This window comes from Chiroxiphia lanceolata, chromosome 3, assembly GCF_009829145.1.
Source record: "Chiroxiphia lanceolata isolate bChiLan1 chromosome 3, bChiLan1.pri, whole genome shotgun sequence".
Classification (NCBI taxonomy): domain Eukaryota; kingdom Metazoa; phylum Chordata; class Aves; order Passeriformes; family Pipridae; genus Chiroxiphia; species Chiroxiphia lanceolata.
This window is the reverse complement of record NC_045639.1, coordinates 75,479,512-75,494,750: the sequence shown is the minus strand read 5'-3', so window position 1 is coordinate 75,494,750 and position 15,239 is coordinate 75,479,512. Positions and strand designations below refer to the sequence as shown.

Below are 15,239 nucleotides of genomic sequence, written 5' to 3'. Positions count from 1 at the left end.
CACGGCCCCGCCACACACGCCCGTGTCCGCTCGGTGGCCGGGCGCCATCGGGATGGGAAGGGAGGCGAGGGGGGTGGGGAGGGCGTGGGGGTGCGACCAGAACGCAAACAGCGAGCAGCTGCCTGGAGTGACCGTGACCCGTGGGTTTTGCGTGGATGACCGCGGAGCTGGATGGGAGGGGTGAAGGAGCAGGGGAGAAGGGGTTTCTCACGAGCAGGAAAAGGTAGAAATCCGTGTACCTGCGTGAGGGAGAAAGGGGGAACCGCTGAGGTTTTATTCTTGAGAGAAGCAATTAAACACAAATTACTTGCATTCATGCGACGGGAAGATAGTCCCATCTCTCTGTCCCTTCTCCTTGGGGTGGCCGACGGGGCAGCCCGTGGGCCTGGGTCTGTGCCCGGGCCCCTCCTCAGAGCATCACCGGGCGGCGGGTGAGGCCCTCCCGCATCCCCCTCCGCACCCGCGCACCCTCGGCGCTCCCCCGCCCCACCCGGCCTCGCCTCGCCCCCACGTCCGGGGCAGTGAGTGAGAGAAACTCAAGTTAAAGAAGGGGTTGACCAGGAGCTACTCCCCGGCCCGGCTCCGAGTCCGCGGTGAGCCCCCGGGGTTCGGGAAGAGCGGGACGGGGCCAGGAGCGCTCCGTGCGGCCGGTGGGTGCCGGCGACCGAACAAGTCCAGTCTTCCCAGGCTGCATTTTAATCCTGAAATCTGGAAATGGAAATTGTTTGATGTATGAGGAGACGTTATCTAATTAGGGCGTAAGAAATTTAATCTTTCCAGCAGGCAGGTCATATAATTAATGTTAATTTAACGCTCAAATTCTCAGTCATTAATTTTTATTCTCTTAAATGTAGTTTGGCAGGGCCCCCTGATCCATGGCAATGGATTTTACTGAATGTAAGAGCACACTTGGTCTTTGGAGTGAATTACTGCAGCCCTTCCTATCCCAATAACAAGATCACATCATGTATGCATTATTAAGCCATGTAATTGAATGGTCCATAGTTTGCATATCAGACTATTAAAGTAATGTGTTTTGCTTTTCTTCCAACACGTAATGTTAAAGCCTTTGCGAATATTTGGTGATTCTGATAATTATCACCAAATTACTACAAATGTTCTCTTCATTAACGTGATTTCTCTCAAGCATTTTTTAAAAAACGTGAATAATGCATTAAGTGGTGATTTGTAAAGTGTTTTTTAGAAGAAAAAAAAAGGAAAAAAGAAAAAAAAAAAAAAGAAAAAAAAAAAAAAAAAAAAAAAAAAAAAAAAAAAAAAGAAAAAAAGAAAGAAAAAAAAAAGAAAAAAAAAAAAGAAAAAAAAAGAAAAGAAAAAAGAAAAAAGAAAAAAAAAAAGAAAGAAAAAAAAAAAAAAAGAAAAAGAAAAAGGAAAAGAAAAAGAAAAAGAAAAAGAAAAAGGAGAATGACTAGATGTATGGATAGAAAACAATTCTCCTATAAGATTGAAAAAGACGACTTCCCTTTTTTCCTATTTCAGATAAGTGACTGTACACCTTAAAAGTTTCACTTTTAAGTGCATACAATCTAAAGAACTGTCGATTGCAGATGATACAGGACAGATGGAGGAACAAAGTTGGAGCTTTTCCCTTTACAGGGAATAGATGGGGACATAGGCAGGCAGACAGAGAGATTGATTTGAAAAGATACTGACCTCTCTCCTTCAGCTGCAATTTAACTTGTCCTGGAAAAAAAAAAATAACAAGGAAAAAAAAACCCCTCACAAGTGAGATCTGCCTCCTCCTCCGCCGGCCTCCCGCCTCCCCCAGCCCCAAGTTCGCACTGTCATCTGAACAACTGCTACGCCGATCTCAGAAGGTGAATAATTCTCAATTAACTAAGTAACTAACTTCTTTGTGCCATCTTGAGTCACTCACTTAACTAAATCTTAAGCCTTCGAGACCCCTCATTATTGCCTTCCCCCCTCCACACTATTTTCAAAGTTCAATAGCAAGGCAACAAAAAACACTGCTGCAAAATAAGAGTCTCTTTTAAAATTAAAGAGCTGGTCATTTGCATCGGAAGAAGTTATCCCGCCCCCACCCCCCCCCCACCCACCCCCCACCCCCGTCTTGGAATTATTGAGGCACCAAAAAAAAAAAAAAAAAAAAGAAAAGAAGAAAGAACACCCCACAAAACCCCCCGCAGTCCGTGTCAGGATCAGTGCCACGGATGATCTGCGGGATGCGAAGCTACTGTGACCAAGTGACTAGGCGCTGGATCAGGTGCGCTGTTGGGCTGTGCGACTCGGGGCATCCTGCTGCGCCAGGAGGTTGCTGCTCCGCAGCCCGCAGCGCTCGGCCCCGCCGCTCCCCGCGCACGGGCGGCCGAGGGGGCGCGGGGGGGGCGCGGCGGCGGGCGCGGGGCGGGGCGGGGCGAGGCGGCCGCCCCGCGGTGGCCGAGGCCGGGACCGGGACCGCCGAGGCTCCTCGCCCCCGCCAGCAGCCCGGGTCGGCCCGTGGCCCGCTCTTATTTTGATTGGGAGCGGGGAGCGCTGCCGGCTGGAGCCGGGAGAGCGAAGGGAGGCGAACTGTGCTCCTCTGTTTGGTTTAGGGTCGGGGTTTTTTTTCTTCCCTTTTCCTCCTCTCTCTCTCCCCTCTTCGCTCCTCACTATAGCAACCAACGCCAGCCTGACAAAATGCACCCTCTGTGGACAATGGCCCAGCCTTCCTGCTCGCCTCAGTCCTCTTCTTCGTCGCCTAGCGAAAGAAAGTTTCCAGCCCCCCCCGCCCGTTCTCGCCTCTCCTCCCAGAGCAGGCTCCTGCTCAAATCCCGGCATGGAGCGGCCGGGCCACGCTCAGCCCCGCGGGGACTGGACCGACCCCCACGTGGGAGGCTGGGAAGGGGGGAGACGCACAAGTCGCCCCCCAGCCAGGGCCTCAATTCCCTAAGCCGCCCTGACAGCGGGTTGGCAGAGCGCTCCTGGGCCACCGCCAGCCCCGTGCCCGTGTGCGGGGCCGCCCAGCGCGGCCGGGGCCGGAGCGGTGCCGCCCTCTGTCCCGGCGGTGCTCAGCTCCCGGCACACGGGCTCGCCTTTTTTTCTGGCAAAAAACAGCATCCCCAGCCTAGGGCGCTCCGCGCCCGGGGGACGGAGCTGGGCAGCGGCGACCGAGAGCCCTCTGAGAAGGCGGTTCTCAGGGAGAGGAGAGGCAGTCATGCCCAAAAGTGCCCCGAAAACTGTAAGGAAGGAGGGAGGATCACGTCGCCCGGTGAAGCAGGGACACCATTTATCTGAGCTCTTCCCGGGTGTGTCTGCTTGTGTCCATCAGGCGTGAGCACTGACAAAACGAACAAAAACGCAACTGTTAGACCTGTCAGAGAAAGGCTGGCACTTTTCTCTCTCTTCCTTTCCCCCCCCCCCCCCCCCCCAAAATCTGTTGCTGTGTTTCGTCCTCCAAAACTCTCCGGACAGCGCAGGCTTTGGAAAGTCCTTTCTGAGGCCGCTTTCCCGAGCCCTAGAGGCTGGATCGCCTCCTCTCTCCTTCCAATTCACCTGCTTTTCACGCCAACAGAAACGCCCTTCCAGCTACAGCGTTGGGCGGTCATTTCCCAGCCAGGCTTTCGAACACTAAATTGCAAACTCCACTGCACCAATCGCATCTGGGTCTGTCTCTGAGAATTCAATAAACAAGCTGTATTAACTCTAACCAGAATTTATCTCATAGAGTGATGGAATTCGTCTTTTTTTTTTTTTTTTTGCTTCTGCTTCTTTTTCCCCCAAGGCCTCGTATTCACCACTCAAAATTTAGCAGCCTGCCTTTGATAAATTACTCAAAGTAATCCCTGCAACAGCTAAGTCTGACTGGTTGACGTTGTGTTAGAAGTCTTCATAGCGGTATCTGTCTATAAAATATTCACTTGCGGACTACAAAGGGTGGATCATTTTTAATGACAAGATTCAGAACCGGAGGATGAAGGGAAAAGATTAATATCCGTGAATTCAAATAATTTAATTTCAAATACCGAACTTAGAACATTATATCCCACTAGTTCAAACAGTGATGCTGATAAAATAGTAGAGTCTCAGAAGAATGAAGAGGCCACAAGAATAGAGTTGTGGGGAATGTTGGAAATGAACATTAATACAAACTTTATGGGAACTTTTTTTTTCTAATTCTACACCTTTCTACTTTCTATCATCTGGGATAATCAGTATTCTATCAGGCAAAAATGTATATGATATTACCTGTGTATATCTACATATGCAGGGAGGGGAATTTTCTTTTCTCTAGAGATAGGTGGAGAAATCTATTTAGATGACAGATTTTAATTTCAATGGGTAATTTGAGCTTGTGCAATCAAAGTTATCAATTTCTGTCCTTTTTGTTTAGATTTCTCAGTTAAATGTGTTTGTTATATCTACCCCGAGGAGAAGCAACTTGAAAGTGTAGCTTTTGAGTCATCTTATAAATACATCCCTGAGGCTGCGGTTCTTGCCGCTTTAAGCAGTTTTCATTAAAGCAGCCAGCTGCCTCTTTGTGTAGATTGGATTTTTTTTAAGCGATCACTTGTGAAGCCCCGGCCTCAGTTTTGTCTCTCCGCAGGCCCTTAAAGTTGAAGTTTCATTCATGTCTTGGGTCTCTCCGCCGAATCAGACTCCTTGGAGCAACACTGGAAAGAGCCACACGAAAGCGCAGGCTTGAATACCTCATAGAGAAAGGTTAAAAAGGAAGCAGAGATCAAAACAATCCCATCTCACAAAAGGTGCATTAAATGCGCCCCAGCAATAAGCACAAATCTTCCAAGTTGGCCTTTAAAGTGAGCACCAGGAGCCTCACGTTTATTGCACCCAGCAATTCTCTGAGCGACTCGCCGCGTCTTTGCACTCCTGGCACATTTCCTCCTAAAACAACATCTAATGGGAAGATAATAGAGACGCGAAAAGGAGGCGCGGGGATTTCTCCCCCCTCCTCCTTTCCTTTTAGCTGCGTGAGTCTATCTCAAGGTTTTGGAGACCGGAGTTCAAAAAAAAGCTTTTCACCTCTAAACACAACAGGCATATGCAAACACATATTTCCCACCCTACAATCGCACTCATCCAAACGCAGGCAGGACCGTGCGTTTTGGGAGTGCTCCCCCGGCCCCCAGAGCCGGGAAGGCTGACGACCGGCGGCTGGAAGCCGAGGCTCGCTGGGAACGAGCCGTGCTCTTGTTTTGCTGCTGGAAATGCAGCTTTCTCTCCGGAACGCACGGAGTTGAAACACCAGGGAGCCCAACATCTCGTCAGCCGGAGCCCGCCGCGGCAGCTGGGGGCGGGTGGTGGGCAGGGGACCCCCAAGTGGGGAGATGGGGAGGCTGGCAGGGGGCTGCCAGAGGGTTCCCGCAACCCGCCCGCGTCCTTCTGCATGCACCTGATGTGTATGCAGCACCTCGCTTCCCAGCCAGGAGTCAGCTCCAGTTAAGTGGCGCTCTATGTATTTTATAGCGAATATTCTCGAGTAGCTGCACTGCAATGAAGGAGATATCAAGGAGGCCTGTCAGTTCAAAGCTTTTGGGGTTGTTTGAAAATCTTCGTCACGTCAAAGTAAGCAGCCCTAGTATTTGAACAGCTGCTTTGAACAGTGAAAAGGGCTGAGCTGAATCAAAACACTGCAGTGTCTGCCCAAGACACCGCATCACCTTCAACCTGCTTTTATACGAGCAGAGAAAAGGAAAGAAAGGCTGGTGAGACCTTTAATCCCGCGGGGTCAGCTCCGCTAGAAAGGGGCCACATGACTGTCTCTTTTACATCCCGAGCGGCCCGGACCTGAGCGGCGGCCGGAGCCGAAGCCCGCGGCGGGCAGCGGCGCGGCGGCAAGAGCGGCGGTCGGGTGCTCGCTTCCCGCTCCCCGGCGCTCCGCTCCACGGGGGGAGACGGGAGCGGAGGATGCTTAAGGAGCGGTATTAATGACAGAGCTAACAATGATGGGGAGGACGAGGAGGTGGAGTCTGCGGCGGCTCTGAATGCACCGGCCGCGCTCCTCGCTGCTCCCAGCTGCGTCTCCATAGGCGTGCGCTCCGCCAGGGAGGGGACAGGAGGGACGCCGGGGGGCTCTGTCGGCGGGCCGGGGTTTTGTCCGCCTCCTAAGGCCGTAGTGCTACTTCGGTAACTGCGATTACCGTTAGCCCGTGAGATCCTCCGCTGGGGTGGTGGGGGTGAGAGGCACGGAGGTCTGTGACCACAGGCATCACCTGCCAGGAGGCCAGGCGGGACAGAGGGACGGAGGGGGGAAGGGGGGGGGGGCAGGAAATGCACGACCGGGGCAGGGCTGGAGGGGTTTTCCCCTCAGAAAAAAAAGTATTGGTTGGATCTCTCTGACACCCGTGTCCCGTCTCCTCGTCCCGGCGAGCCGCGGGGAGAGCGGTGATGCCGGCACTCCATGGGGACCGGCGGTGCGTGGGGGGCGCACACGCCGTGGGGCCGGGGCACAAGGGAGGTCTGTCGGACGACCACCGGGGTAGGTCCTTGCTGTGGGAGCACCGCACGCTGAAGGGACCCACGTGAAAACCTCGCTCTGAAAATGACGTGTGGCGTGGCCCCTCGTGTCTCGTCCACGCACGAACTTTTGGCAGCAGACTTGGAGGCGGGCTTGCAGGAAAGCTGCCCCTGGCAGAGCCCCGGTGGCCCCGGCATCGAGGTGGAGGGCTGACCCGGACGCGGAGAGCGGGGCGGCTCTTCCAGGACGGTCCCCGCGATGCCTTGGCAGAAGCCTGCTGCGGACTTGCCCTGTTGTTTTGTTTCAACTCACTGGTCTACACCTAATTGGGAGGAGAGAGACGAGAAAATGAGCATCAAATTATAAAATTCCTGGGTGCCCAGTTGTTTACACACGGGAAACAAAAGGCAGAGCTTCACTTCAGAGGCACTGACTTCCTTCGCCGCGACACTTGCAGAGCAGGCAGTATTGTTCCTCCTTTCGCCTGCACCTCGAAAAAGCGGGGTGATGGTGGTGGAGGGGAAACCCTTAGGAAGAATCTCCACTCTTTCATGAACAAAGTTTGTGCCCTTCTCCTCCTCTCCTCCCTCCTTCCTTCCCCTCCCCACCCCCTGGCAGAAGGAGCTCTTGATATGCCGCTAAACTAACGAAACGAGGTAACTCCTGCTGCGCCCCTTGTCTCAGGGCACTGGATATCCTGTTTATGCTGCTGCTGTGTATATGTTTATGTGCAGGAGCCCATCCCCCCGCTCCTCCACACCCCCACGCAGAGGAATATTTCCAGGCAAGGAGCCTTTCCAGCGCTCACGTTAAATACGATGATTTATAAACAACTCGCAGAAGAAAGCTGTTTCTTGTTAGTAGTAATAAATTCCCCGGTTCGCCCTATTGTGTTATTTCGATGAAGATAGCGGGAGCCTGCGACGCGCACCTACCCCCGTGAGCAGTTTATTTTCGAGACAAAGCTATGGCTTTCAGCTCAAAAATGGGCAGCGAACTCTTTTCGCGGCGGCCAGCTGGGCGCTGCTCATTCCTAGGAAATCCGGATCCAGTTCCAGGGTCTCCTTGCTTCCTGTCCGGGCCGCAACTTCTTTTTTTTTTTTTTCTTTTTCCCTATCCCCTTCTTTTTTTCCTATTTTTTTTCCTTTCTCCACCACCCCCTCATCCCCAATCTTCCGCACCAACGCAGAGCCGCCAGCGCCGTCGAGGCGGTCCCGCAGGCATCCCATCCCCAAGGGACGGGACAAGCAGAACAATACCCCCCACCCCGCAGTCCTCGAGGTGCGAAGCCCCGACATCCCCGGAGAAGCGGGGCGCTCCGGAGAGCACTGGGTGGCGGGAGGGCAGGGCCAGCGGGCAGGGAGGAGGCCGCCCTGTCCCGGCTCCCCGCCCCCGGTGGCGCGGCGCTCCCCGGCCCCTCCGGCGGGGCTGGCTGCGAGGCGGCGCTGAGAAAGTTGGGGGCGGGCAGGCGGGTATCCCCCGGATCCGCATCGCCCGCTCCGGGGCGGCACGGCCGCGATCCGCGCAGAGACCCGCGGTGGGGTGAGAGCAACAGGAGCCGGCGGGCGGACCGGCGGCGGTGGCAGCATCCTCCCGCCGGCGGGGCGGGGCGGGGCGGGGCGGGGCCGGGGCGGCGCGCCCCCTGTCCTGCCCTCCGTGCGCTCCCCCCGCCCCGCGGCCCCGCTCCCCCGCGCCCCGTTCCCCCTCGGAGTTGGGCTCCGGGGGGCGTGGCGGGGGCGGGGCCGGGGGCGGGACCGCGCCGGAGGGACGCGCCAATGGCAGGCGGTGGCGGCGGCGGTCGCCGGGAGCGCCGCGTCCGTCAGGGCGCGGGGAGCCAATGGCGCGCGGCGGCGGGGCGGGGCGGCCGCGCGTGCCTTCGCAGTGGGCCCCGCCGCGCGGGCCGGGGGGGCGCGGGCGCCGCGCGGCGCCCGAGGCGAAAAAGTAGCTGTCAAATGCGCGGCGCCTTTAACCGGCGCGATCAGTGCGGCTCGGCGAGTCATGGCGACCGCAGCCTCCAACCACTACAGCCTGCTCGCCTCCGGCTCCCCCATGGTGCACGCCGAGCCGCCCGGCGGCATGCAGCCCGGCGGCGGCTACCGCGACGCCGGCGCCCTGGTGCAGGCGGACTACGCGCTGCAGAGCAACGGGCACCCGCTGAGCCACGCTCACCAGTGGATCGCGGCGCTGTCCCACGGCGGCCCCGGCGGTGGCGGCGGCGGCGGCGGCGGCGGGGGCGGCGGCGGCGGCGGCGGCGGCGAGGCGCCCTGGTCGGCGGGCGCGCTGGGCCAGCCCGACATCAAGCCGGCGGTGGTGCAGGCGGGCGGGCGCGGCGACGAGCTGCCGCCGCCGCCGCAGCACCGCCGCCGGGGCGGGCGCCGCACCTGGTGCACCACGGCGGCGGCGGCGGAGGGCACCACGCGGCGGCGGCGGCGGCGGCGGCGGCGGCGGCGTGGCGGGCGGGCGGCGCGGCGCACCTGCCGCCCGGCATGGCCGCGGCCAACGGCGCGCAGGCGGGGCTGCTCTACTCGCAGCCGCCCGGCTTTACCGTCAACGGGATGCTCGGCGCCGGGCAGCCGGGGCTGCACCACCACGGCCTGCGCGACGCCCACGAGGAGCCGCCGCCGGGGCCGCCGCACCACGGCCCCGAGCACCCGCCGCCGCCCCACGGCCCGCACCCCGGGGCGGCCGGGCCGGCGCCGTCCGCCGCCGCCGCCGCGCCCCCCGGGCCACCGCCGCACCACGACCCGCACTCGGACGAGGACACGCCGACCTCGGACGACCTGGAGCAGTTCGCCAAGCAGTTCAAGCAGCGGCGCATCAAACTGGGATTTACCCAAGCGGACGTGGGGCTGGCGCTGGGCACCCTCTACGGCAACGTCTTCTCGCAGACCACCATCTGCCGCTTCGAGGCCCTGCAGCTCAGCTTCAAGAACATGTGCAAGCTGAAGCCTTTGTTGAACAAGTGGTTGGAGGAAGCGGACTCCTCCTCGGGCAGCCCCACCAGCATAGACAAGATCGCGGCTCAGGGCCGCAAGCGGAAAAAGCGCACCTCCATCGAGGTGAGCGTCAAGGGCGCGCTGGAGAGCCACTTCCTCAAGTGCCCCAAGCCCTCCGCCCAGGAGATCACCTCGCTCGCGGACAGCCTACAGCTGGAGAAGGAGGTGGTGAGAGTGTGGTTTTGTAACAGGAGACAGAAAGAGAAGCGCATGACTCCCCCGGGAGGGACGCTGCCGGGCGCCGAGGACGTGTACGGGGCCAGCAGGGACACGCCGCCGCACCACGGGGTGCAGACCCCCGTGCAGTGAACTCACGGCGGGGGCGCCCGGCTCCTCCTCCTCCTCTCCTCCTCCTCCTCCTCCTCCTCCTCCTCCTCTCCTTCCCCCAACTTTTGATTGTCCTTCTTTTTTCTTTTTTTGTTTTTCTTTTTTTTTTAATTATTTTATTTTCTCCTATCTTTAAAAAAGACAAAAAATCAAAAAAAAACCCAAACAAAAAACGCGAAAAAAAGAAAACAAAACAAAAAGCGAGCGAGGGAGAGGGCGAGCGCCAATCACAGCGGACAGACAGACAGACAAAGCAACTGCACCACACTGTCCCCTTAGACGGTAGCAGGTGCGATGCCGTATTTTGACCTTTCCAGACGAGTGCCCGTGCACCGGAGTGGAGTGAGTACCGCGCACGGGCAGGCAGGCGGGCACCGGCAGGGCAGCGGCAGGTACAGGCAGGGCAGGGGCAGGCACCGGCAGGGCAGGCGCAGGGCGAAGCGGTTCGCACAAAACTCTCGCTTGCTGGCAAAAACATGCGGCGCTGCCCTGCCGGGGAGGGGCGGAGAGGAAGGGGGGACACAGCCACCTCGGGTCCCCTCTGCAGCCCCCTTCCGCCACACAAAGGCAGACTGCATTGTGGAATGTCGCTCGGTGTTGGCACATGCTGCTGTGTTTATTTTCTGTGGATCCCCTATATGAATATATGAAAAAAAAAAAAAAAAGGAAGAGAACTGAAAAGCTATCCCTTTTGATGTAGACAGTATTTAACCTTACCAATTTGCACTGCAAGAAAATCGAAGTTTACATAAACAAACTCTTTATTTTTTCTTTTTTTCCCCCTTCCTTTCCGACCTTAATTTTGCAAATGACTTGCATTTTCCACGGTAAGCGTTAGTCAACCAGTGACCGATCTACGATATGTTAATGTGTTTTAGCCTTTGCTTTATGTGTATTTGTGAACTTTTGTTATAAACAAGTCTTCTTAAATACGTGTAACGCTTATTTTCTCCTTTTACTGAAGCAAAAAGAATTAGTATATGTGTATGTATGTATGCATATGCATGCATGCATAGACTTACATATATACACATATATATAACCTCTATATATACACAAATATGTGCACCTCCAGCTTCTGTTCTCCAGAGGCGTGACTCTCGTAATTGCTTAATATATGCCTTCAATGGCAAGAGTCGAGTTTGGAGAAGGGAGAATAAATGCAAATCAACAAAGTAAACTTCATTTTCAGGCAGTGTGTCCAGGGGCCGAGGCCCAGCCAGAAGGGGAGTAAAAAAATATGTGCAATCCTTCCAGATTGTGTCAGTGTGGGTGATCAAGGCCCGGTGTGGGGAAGGCGGAGAGGGAACAACATGTTTCCAGAGTTTTCACGGAGAAAGTGGCACTTCCTTGAGAGGGAAAGGGGATTATTTAGTTTCCCCACCACCGCCCCCTCAGCGCCTTTTCCTTCCCCTCCTCCCCCCGCGGCTGCCGTGCGTGCGTGCCTTTGGCATCCCCAGTCTCACAGCTCGGGCAGCCCGGCCGGTATCACCCTTCAAACTTTCTTTCATTGAGCAGTTTCGCATTAAGGCAGAGCCGAGGAGAGCCTGAGGAGCTGCTGGGCCCGAGGTGGGGGTCGGGTGCTTACAACTGCCTGTAAACACACGCTGCCCCCTCCTCTCCGCAGAGACCGTGTGCGTTTCTTTCCCACTTTTAATTTTCGTATTTTATTTTCTATTCGTATCCAGCCCCTCTCCCTCCCCATCCTCCCCTTGTCCTTTGGTCAGATTGTGGTATAATTTATTGAACGAAAGGACCAGTTTTAACTTGGGCAGCCTTGTGTCTTTCACTGGGGAATGAAATGAAGTGGGGAAAAAAAATGCCATTTTTCAATCCGTGTTTTTTTCCACCCCTTTGTTAATAGTTTTAAAGTGCATTTCGTGACATTATCTTGATGGGAAATGGTTAACTTCCAAAAAAAAAAAAAAAAGAGAAAAACCCACGGGGAGAAAAGGAAAAAAAAAGGGGAAAAAAAAAGGAAAACAAAAAGCTCTGAAGGGAAGCAGAGGAGCGGGACCTTGGAGCAGCGCATGTATGTGCGTGTGTCTGCGTGCGTGTTTGTGTACTTATGCACACACGCAGCTATGCATATACATTAGAGGAACTTTAAACTATGATAGTTATAAATTCATAAAGGGATCGTTTAGTCAGCACAAATGGGTGCTATAGAGACAAAGCATTTTTATAATCTAAAAGTTTACTTAGTTGAGTGTTGGACAATTATGGAGAAAAAACAGTGAAGCATTCTCTCGCAGAACTCTCCTATAAATATTGCATTCAGTAGCTAAGGCTTTAGAATATGTTTCTCATTGTCTTTTAAAACGCCTGTGACACTGAGTTTTCTTTCCTTGTTCTTTCTCCCTTTCTTTCTTGCTTTCTCTCTTTCTTCTTGGTAAGACAGATGATGATTTCTAAGAGGCACATGCATTAACCTTTTTCCTGGTTTTCCAACAATTGTTACAAAGATACGGGCACCAAGCTTTTCTCTTTTCTTTCTTTTTTTTTTTTTTTTTTGTTTTTCTTTTTTGGTTTTTTTTGTTGTTGTTGTTGTTGTTGAGCTGCTTGTTATTTAAAGTGTTGAGGACTAGCGCCTAGTGAAGTGAATCAGATCAGGGCAGATCCAGTGGTAAAGGCAGGAAATGAACTTTCAGACACTTATTAATACGTGTGTAAGGTCAGAAAACGGAGTCAAGAGGATGTTTGAAAAAGCCTCAAACTCCAAATAGGTTTACTAAAAGAAAAAGTTACCATGCAAACCTTACCACTATGTATATATGTTTAATATTTGTCCTTTGAAATGCAGAAATAGTTTCAATGTTTTCTTTGTCTATTTTTCTTTTTTTTTAAATGCTACCCAGGGAAATATTTTCATATCATTTTTAAGTGGCCTGCCTCAATGTATATTTATTTCTTTTAAAGCAAACAGGTTCTGGAAACTGTTTTTCTGTAGCTTTAAATGAGTAGGTGAACAAAATCTATATGGGATGTAATTTTTTTTGGTTCAGTCTCTTTAAAAATACTTTGTTTTGGTACATTTGGATGTGCTTGTGGGGAAAAATAAAAACGCAGAGATCCTTATATATTTATGTTAAAGTAATATTTTATTATCTACATAAAACAGAAATGCACAATACCTTCATAGTTTCTTCTAATTATTGAAATATCGTTATTTTATTTTTAAAGATAGCACAGATTTGCATAGTTCTTAAGATTTGGAAGGAGAAGACCCCAGTACTTATACTGAGTTGAGTTCTGTGTAAAAGCACCGCCATTCCTTTATATTTCATGGAATTTTTGGAATAAATTTGATGCCTATACTGAGAGGTTCCATGCTCATAACTTTCAGGGTCTTGGAGGAGAGCCTCGGAAGCTGTGTTCATTATGTCTCTCTCCACAGATGAACCGCAGCCGTGTGTTTTGGAGCATTGATTTCTGTGTGAGTAGGGGTGTCCTGCCTTTGATGCTGGTGGGGAGATCTGCTAGATCTGCTCCTCAAGTTGGTTGCATATTCTGGCGGAAGGCATGGTGGAGAAGAGACTCGATTCTTCTCGGTCTTCTTGATAATTTAAGGTCTGATTCTTAAAAAAAAAAAAAAAAAAAAAAAAAGGAGAGAGAGGAAAAGAAAAAAGAAAAACAAAAAGGCGGGGCTTAATGATGGTAGTACCATTTGCAGGAGGAAGAATGCGGCTGCCCGGCGGGGCTGCGCACCCCCGGGCCGAGCCGGGCCCCGGCCCCCGCGGCGACGGCCCCGAGCCGACGGGGCCGGGGCTCTCACGTTATAGGCGTCTGCGTCTCCGTGTCTGTAACGACCTGGTCGGTTTTTCCCGGAGGAGTCCCAACTGGGCACCTGCGGGACTGGCGCGCTGGCGAGTGACATCCAGCTGGGCAGTGTTCGCATACGCAGTGGAGTGTTTAGGTCCTTTTTGACTGGCTCAGTTTCCTAAGTAAGATATCTTGCTCTTCTCCTCCCCCCCTCTTCCTCCCCCCCCCCCCCCCCGTTCACGATAGTTTCTAGGCTTATTAGATTTAATCATCTTTTTTAACTTCTAGTCAATATTACACTCATCCCGAACAGATTCAGCTAAATGATCTTATCAATAGTTTCGAAGAGAAGTGACAGAAAGAAGTGTTTTGTGACCGCAGACGTGCTGACGGGTAAAATGTTGAAGCTGGGTATGGATTTAAAAGTCCTTGGTCAATAGCCCGCGGAACGGGCTGCGGAAAGCGAGCAGCCTCTGCCCTCTGCAGGACACTCGGGTGGGCGCCCAGGGAATATTTCGCCTTTGACGACAGGGACCCGCTATTGGGGAGCGCTCCCGTGTCGGGTGGACAGGAGGTGACTTGGATGGATGGTGATGGCCGCCGAGAGCCGGCGGCGGGACAGCGCGACCGGCCGCTGCTCGGCGGAAGGCCCCGGGCTGCTCCTCCGGGGCTCTTTGCCCAGCAAGGGGCTGACCTTATGGGAGCGACTTCGCTCGCCCTTCTGGACTGGTTGTGGGGAGGTCGGCCTGTTCGGGGGTCATTCTTCCTGTTTCCTTCAGTCTCTCTTTTAAGAGAAAGGAGAGGTGGAAATGGAGCAGCCATAGGATGCTCCTTCTGCAGGTGGATGTCAGGGTACGCGGTTGCTTTCCGGGCTCCCCCGCTCTCATTCCCAGCAGGGACACTCTGTCATAGGTCAGATGTCAACAAGAAAAGCCCTACTTCCTCGGCTCGCGCTCTCTTGTGGAGGCCGAAACTGGAGGGCGGAAGGAGACTGTGTATTCCCAAACATTTGAATCCTGATTACCTCCCCCCTCATCCCCGGCTCCGCAGGGACGAGAGGCGGTGGTCGGTGCTGCCCTCCCTGTGGCGCTCCCGCTGCCTCCTAGCCCCGCCGTCTTTCCCGAGGGTGAGCAATGGGGGGCCGGGGTTTGGAAAGAGAGAACCAGGAGAAGGGAAATAATGCGGCAAATTCCCCGGGCTGCGGGGCAGGCCGAGGTGATGTCTGGCGAGGCGATGTTCTCGGGCTGGACAGCTTGTGAGAGACCCGGCGGGGGCAGAGGCCCCAGTTGGCCTCGGCTCCTCCCCGTCGTCTCTCTCTCTCTCTCTTTCTCCCTCGGGCTTTGTTGACGGCAGTTCGGGGTCCCCCCCCGAGACACCTTCTCCAGTGCCCGGTCCTCCGAGCGAGCTTCTGGAGCCGGGCCGCGGGGGTGCGGCGGAGCGGGCCCGGCTGCCTGCTCCTTTCCGGCCTCCTGCCCCCACCTTGGACCCGACCCCAGCCTGGGACTGCCTCAGCCCTCCGGCTGATTCAGTGGGGGAAAAACCCCTCCCGCGGCTGCCTATCCTTGCCCGCAGGGCGGCCCCAGGCTCCAGGGTTGTCCCAAGCCGCGTTGTTGGAGGTTTGGTGGCTCTTTGTTGTGGTGCCGTCGATGGGGGGGGAAGAGGACGGGTGACCCTCTCTGGGAAGGGAGGCGATGGTCTCCGGTGGGAGATGAGGCGGGAGG

The 15,239-nt window shown here is 54.6% G+C and overlaps 1 protein-coding gene across 1 annotated transcript; it reads left to right on the top strand.

Moving 5' to 3' along the window:
* Positions 1–8,344: 8,344 nt before the first annotated feature.
* POU3F2 (POU class 3 homeobox 2) lies at positions 8,345–9,842 on the top strand. The gene is given in 2 exon segments (XM_032683982.1): positions 8,345–8,798; positions 8,801–9,842. Coding segments are annotated over 2 exon segments (1,305 nt in total). The 5' UTR covers positions 8,345–8,431; the 3' UTR covers positions 9,739–9,842.
* Positions 9,843–15,239: the final 5,397 nt, after the last annotated feature.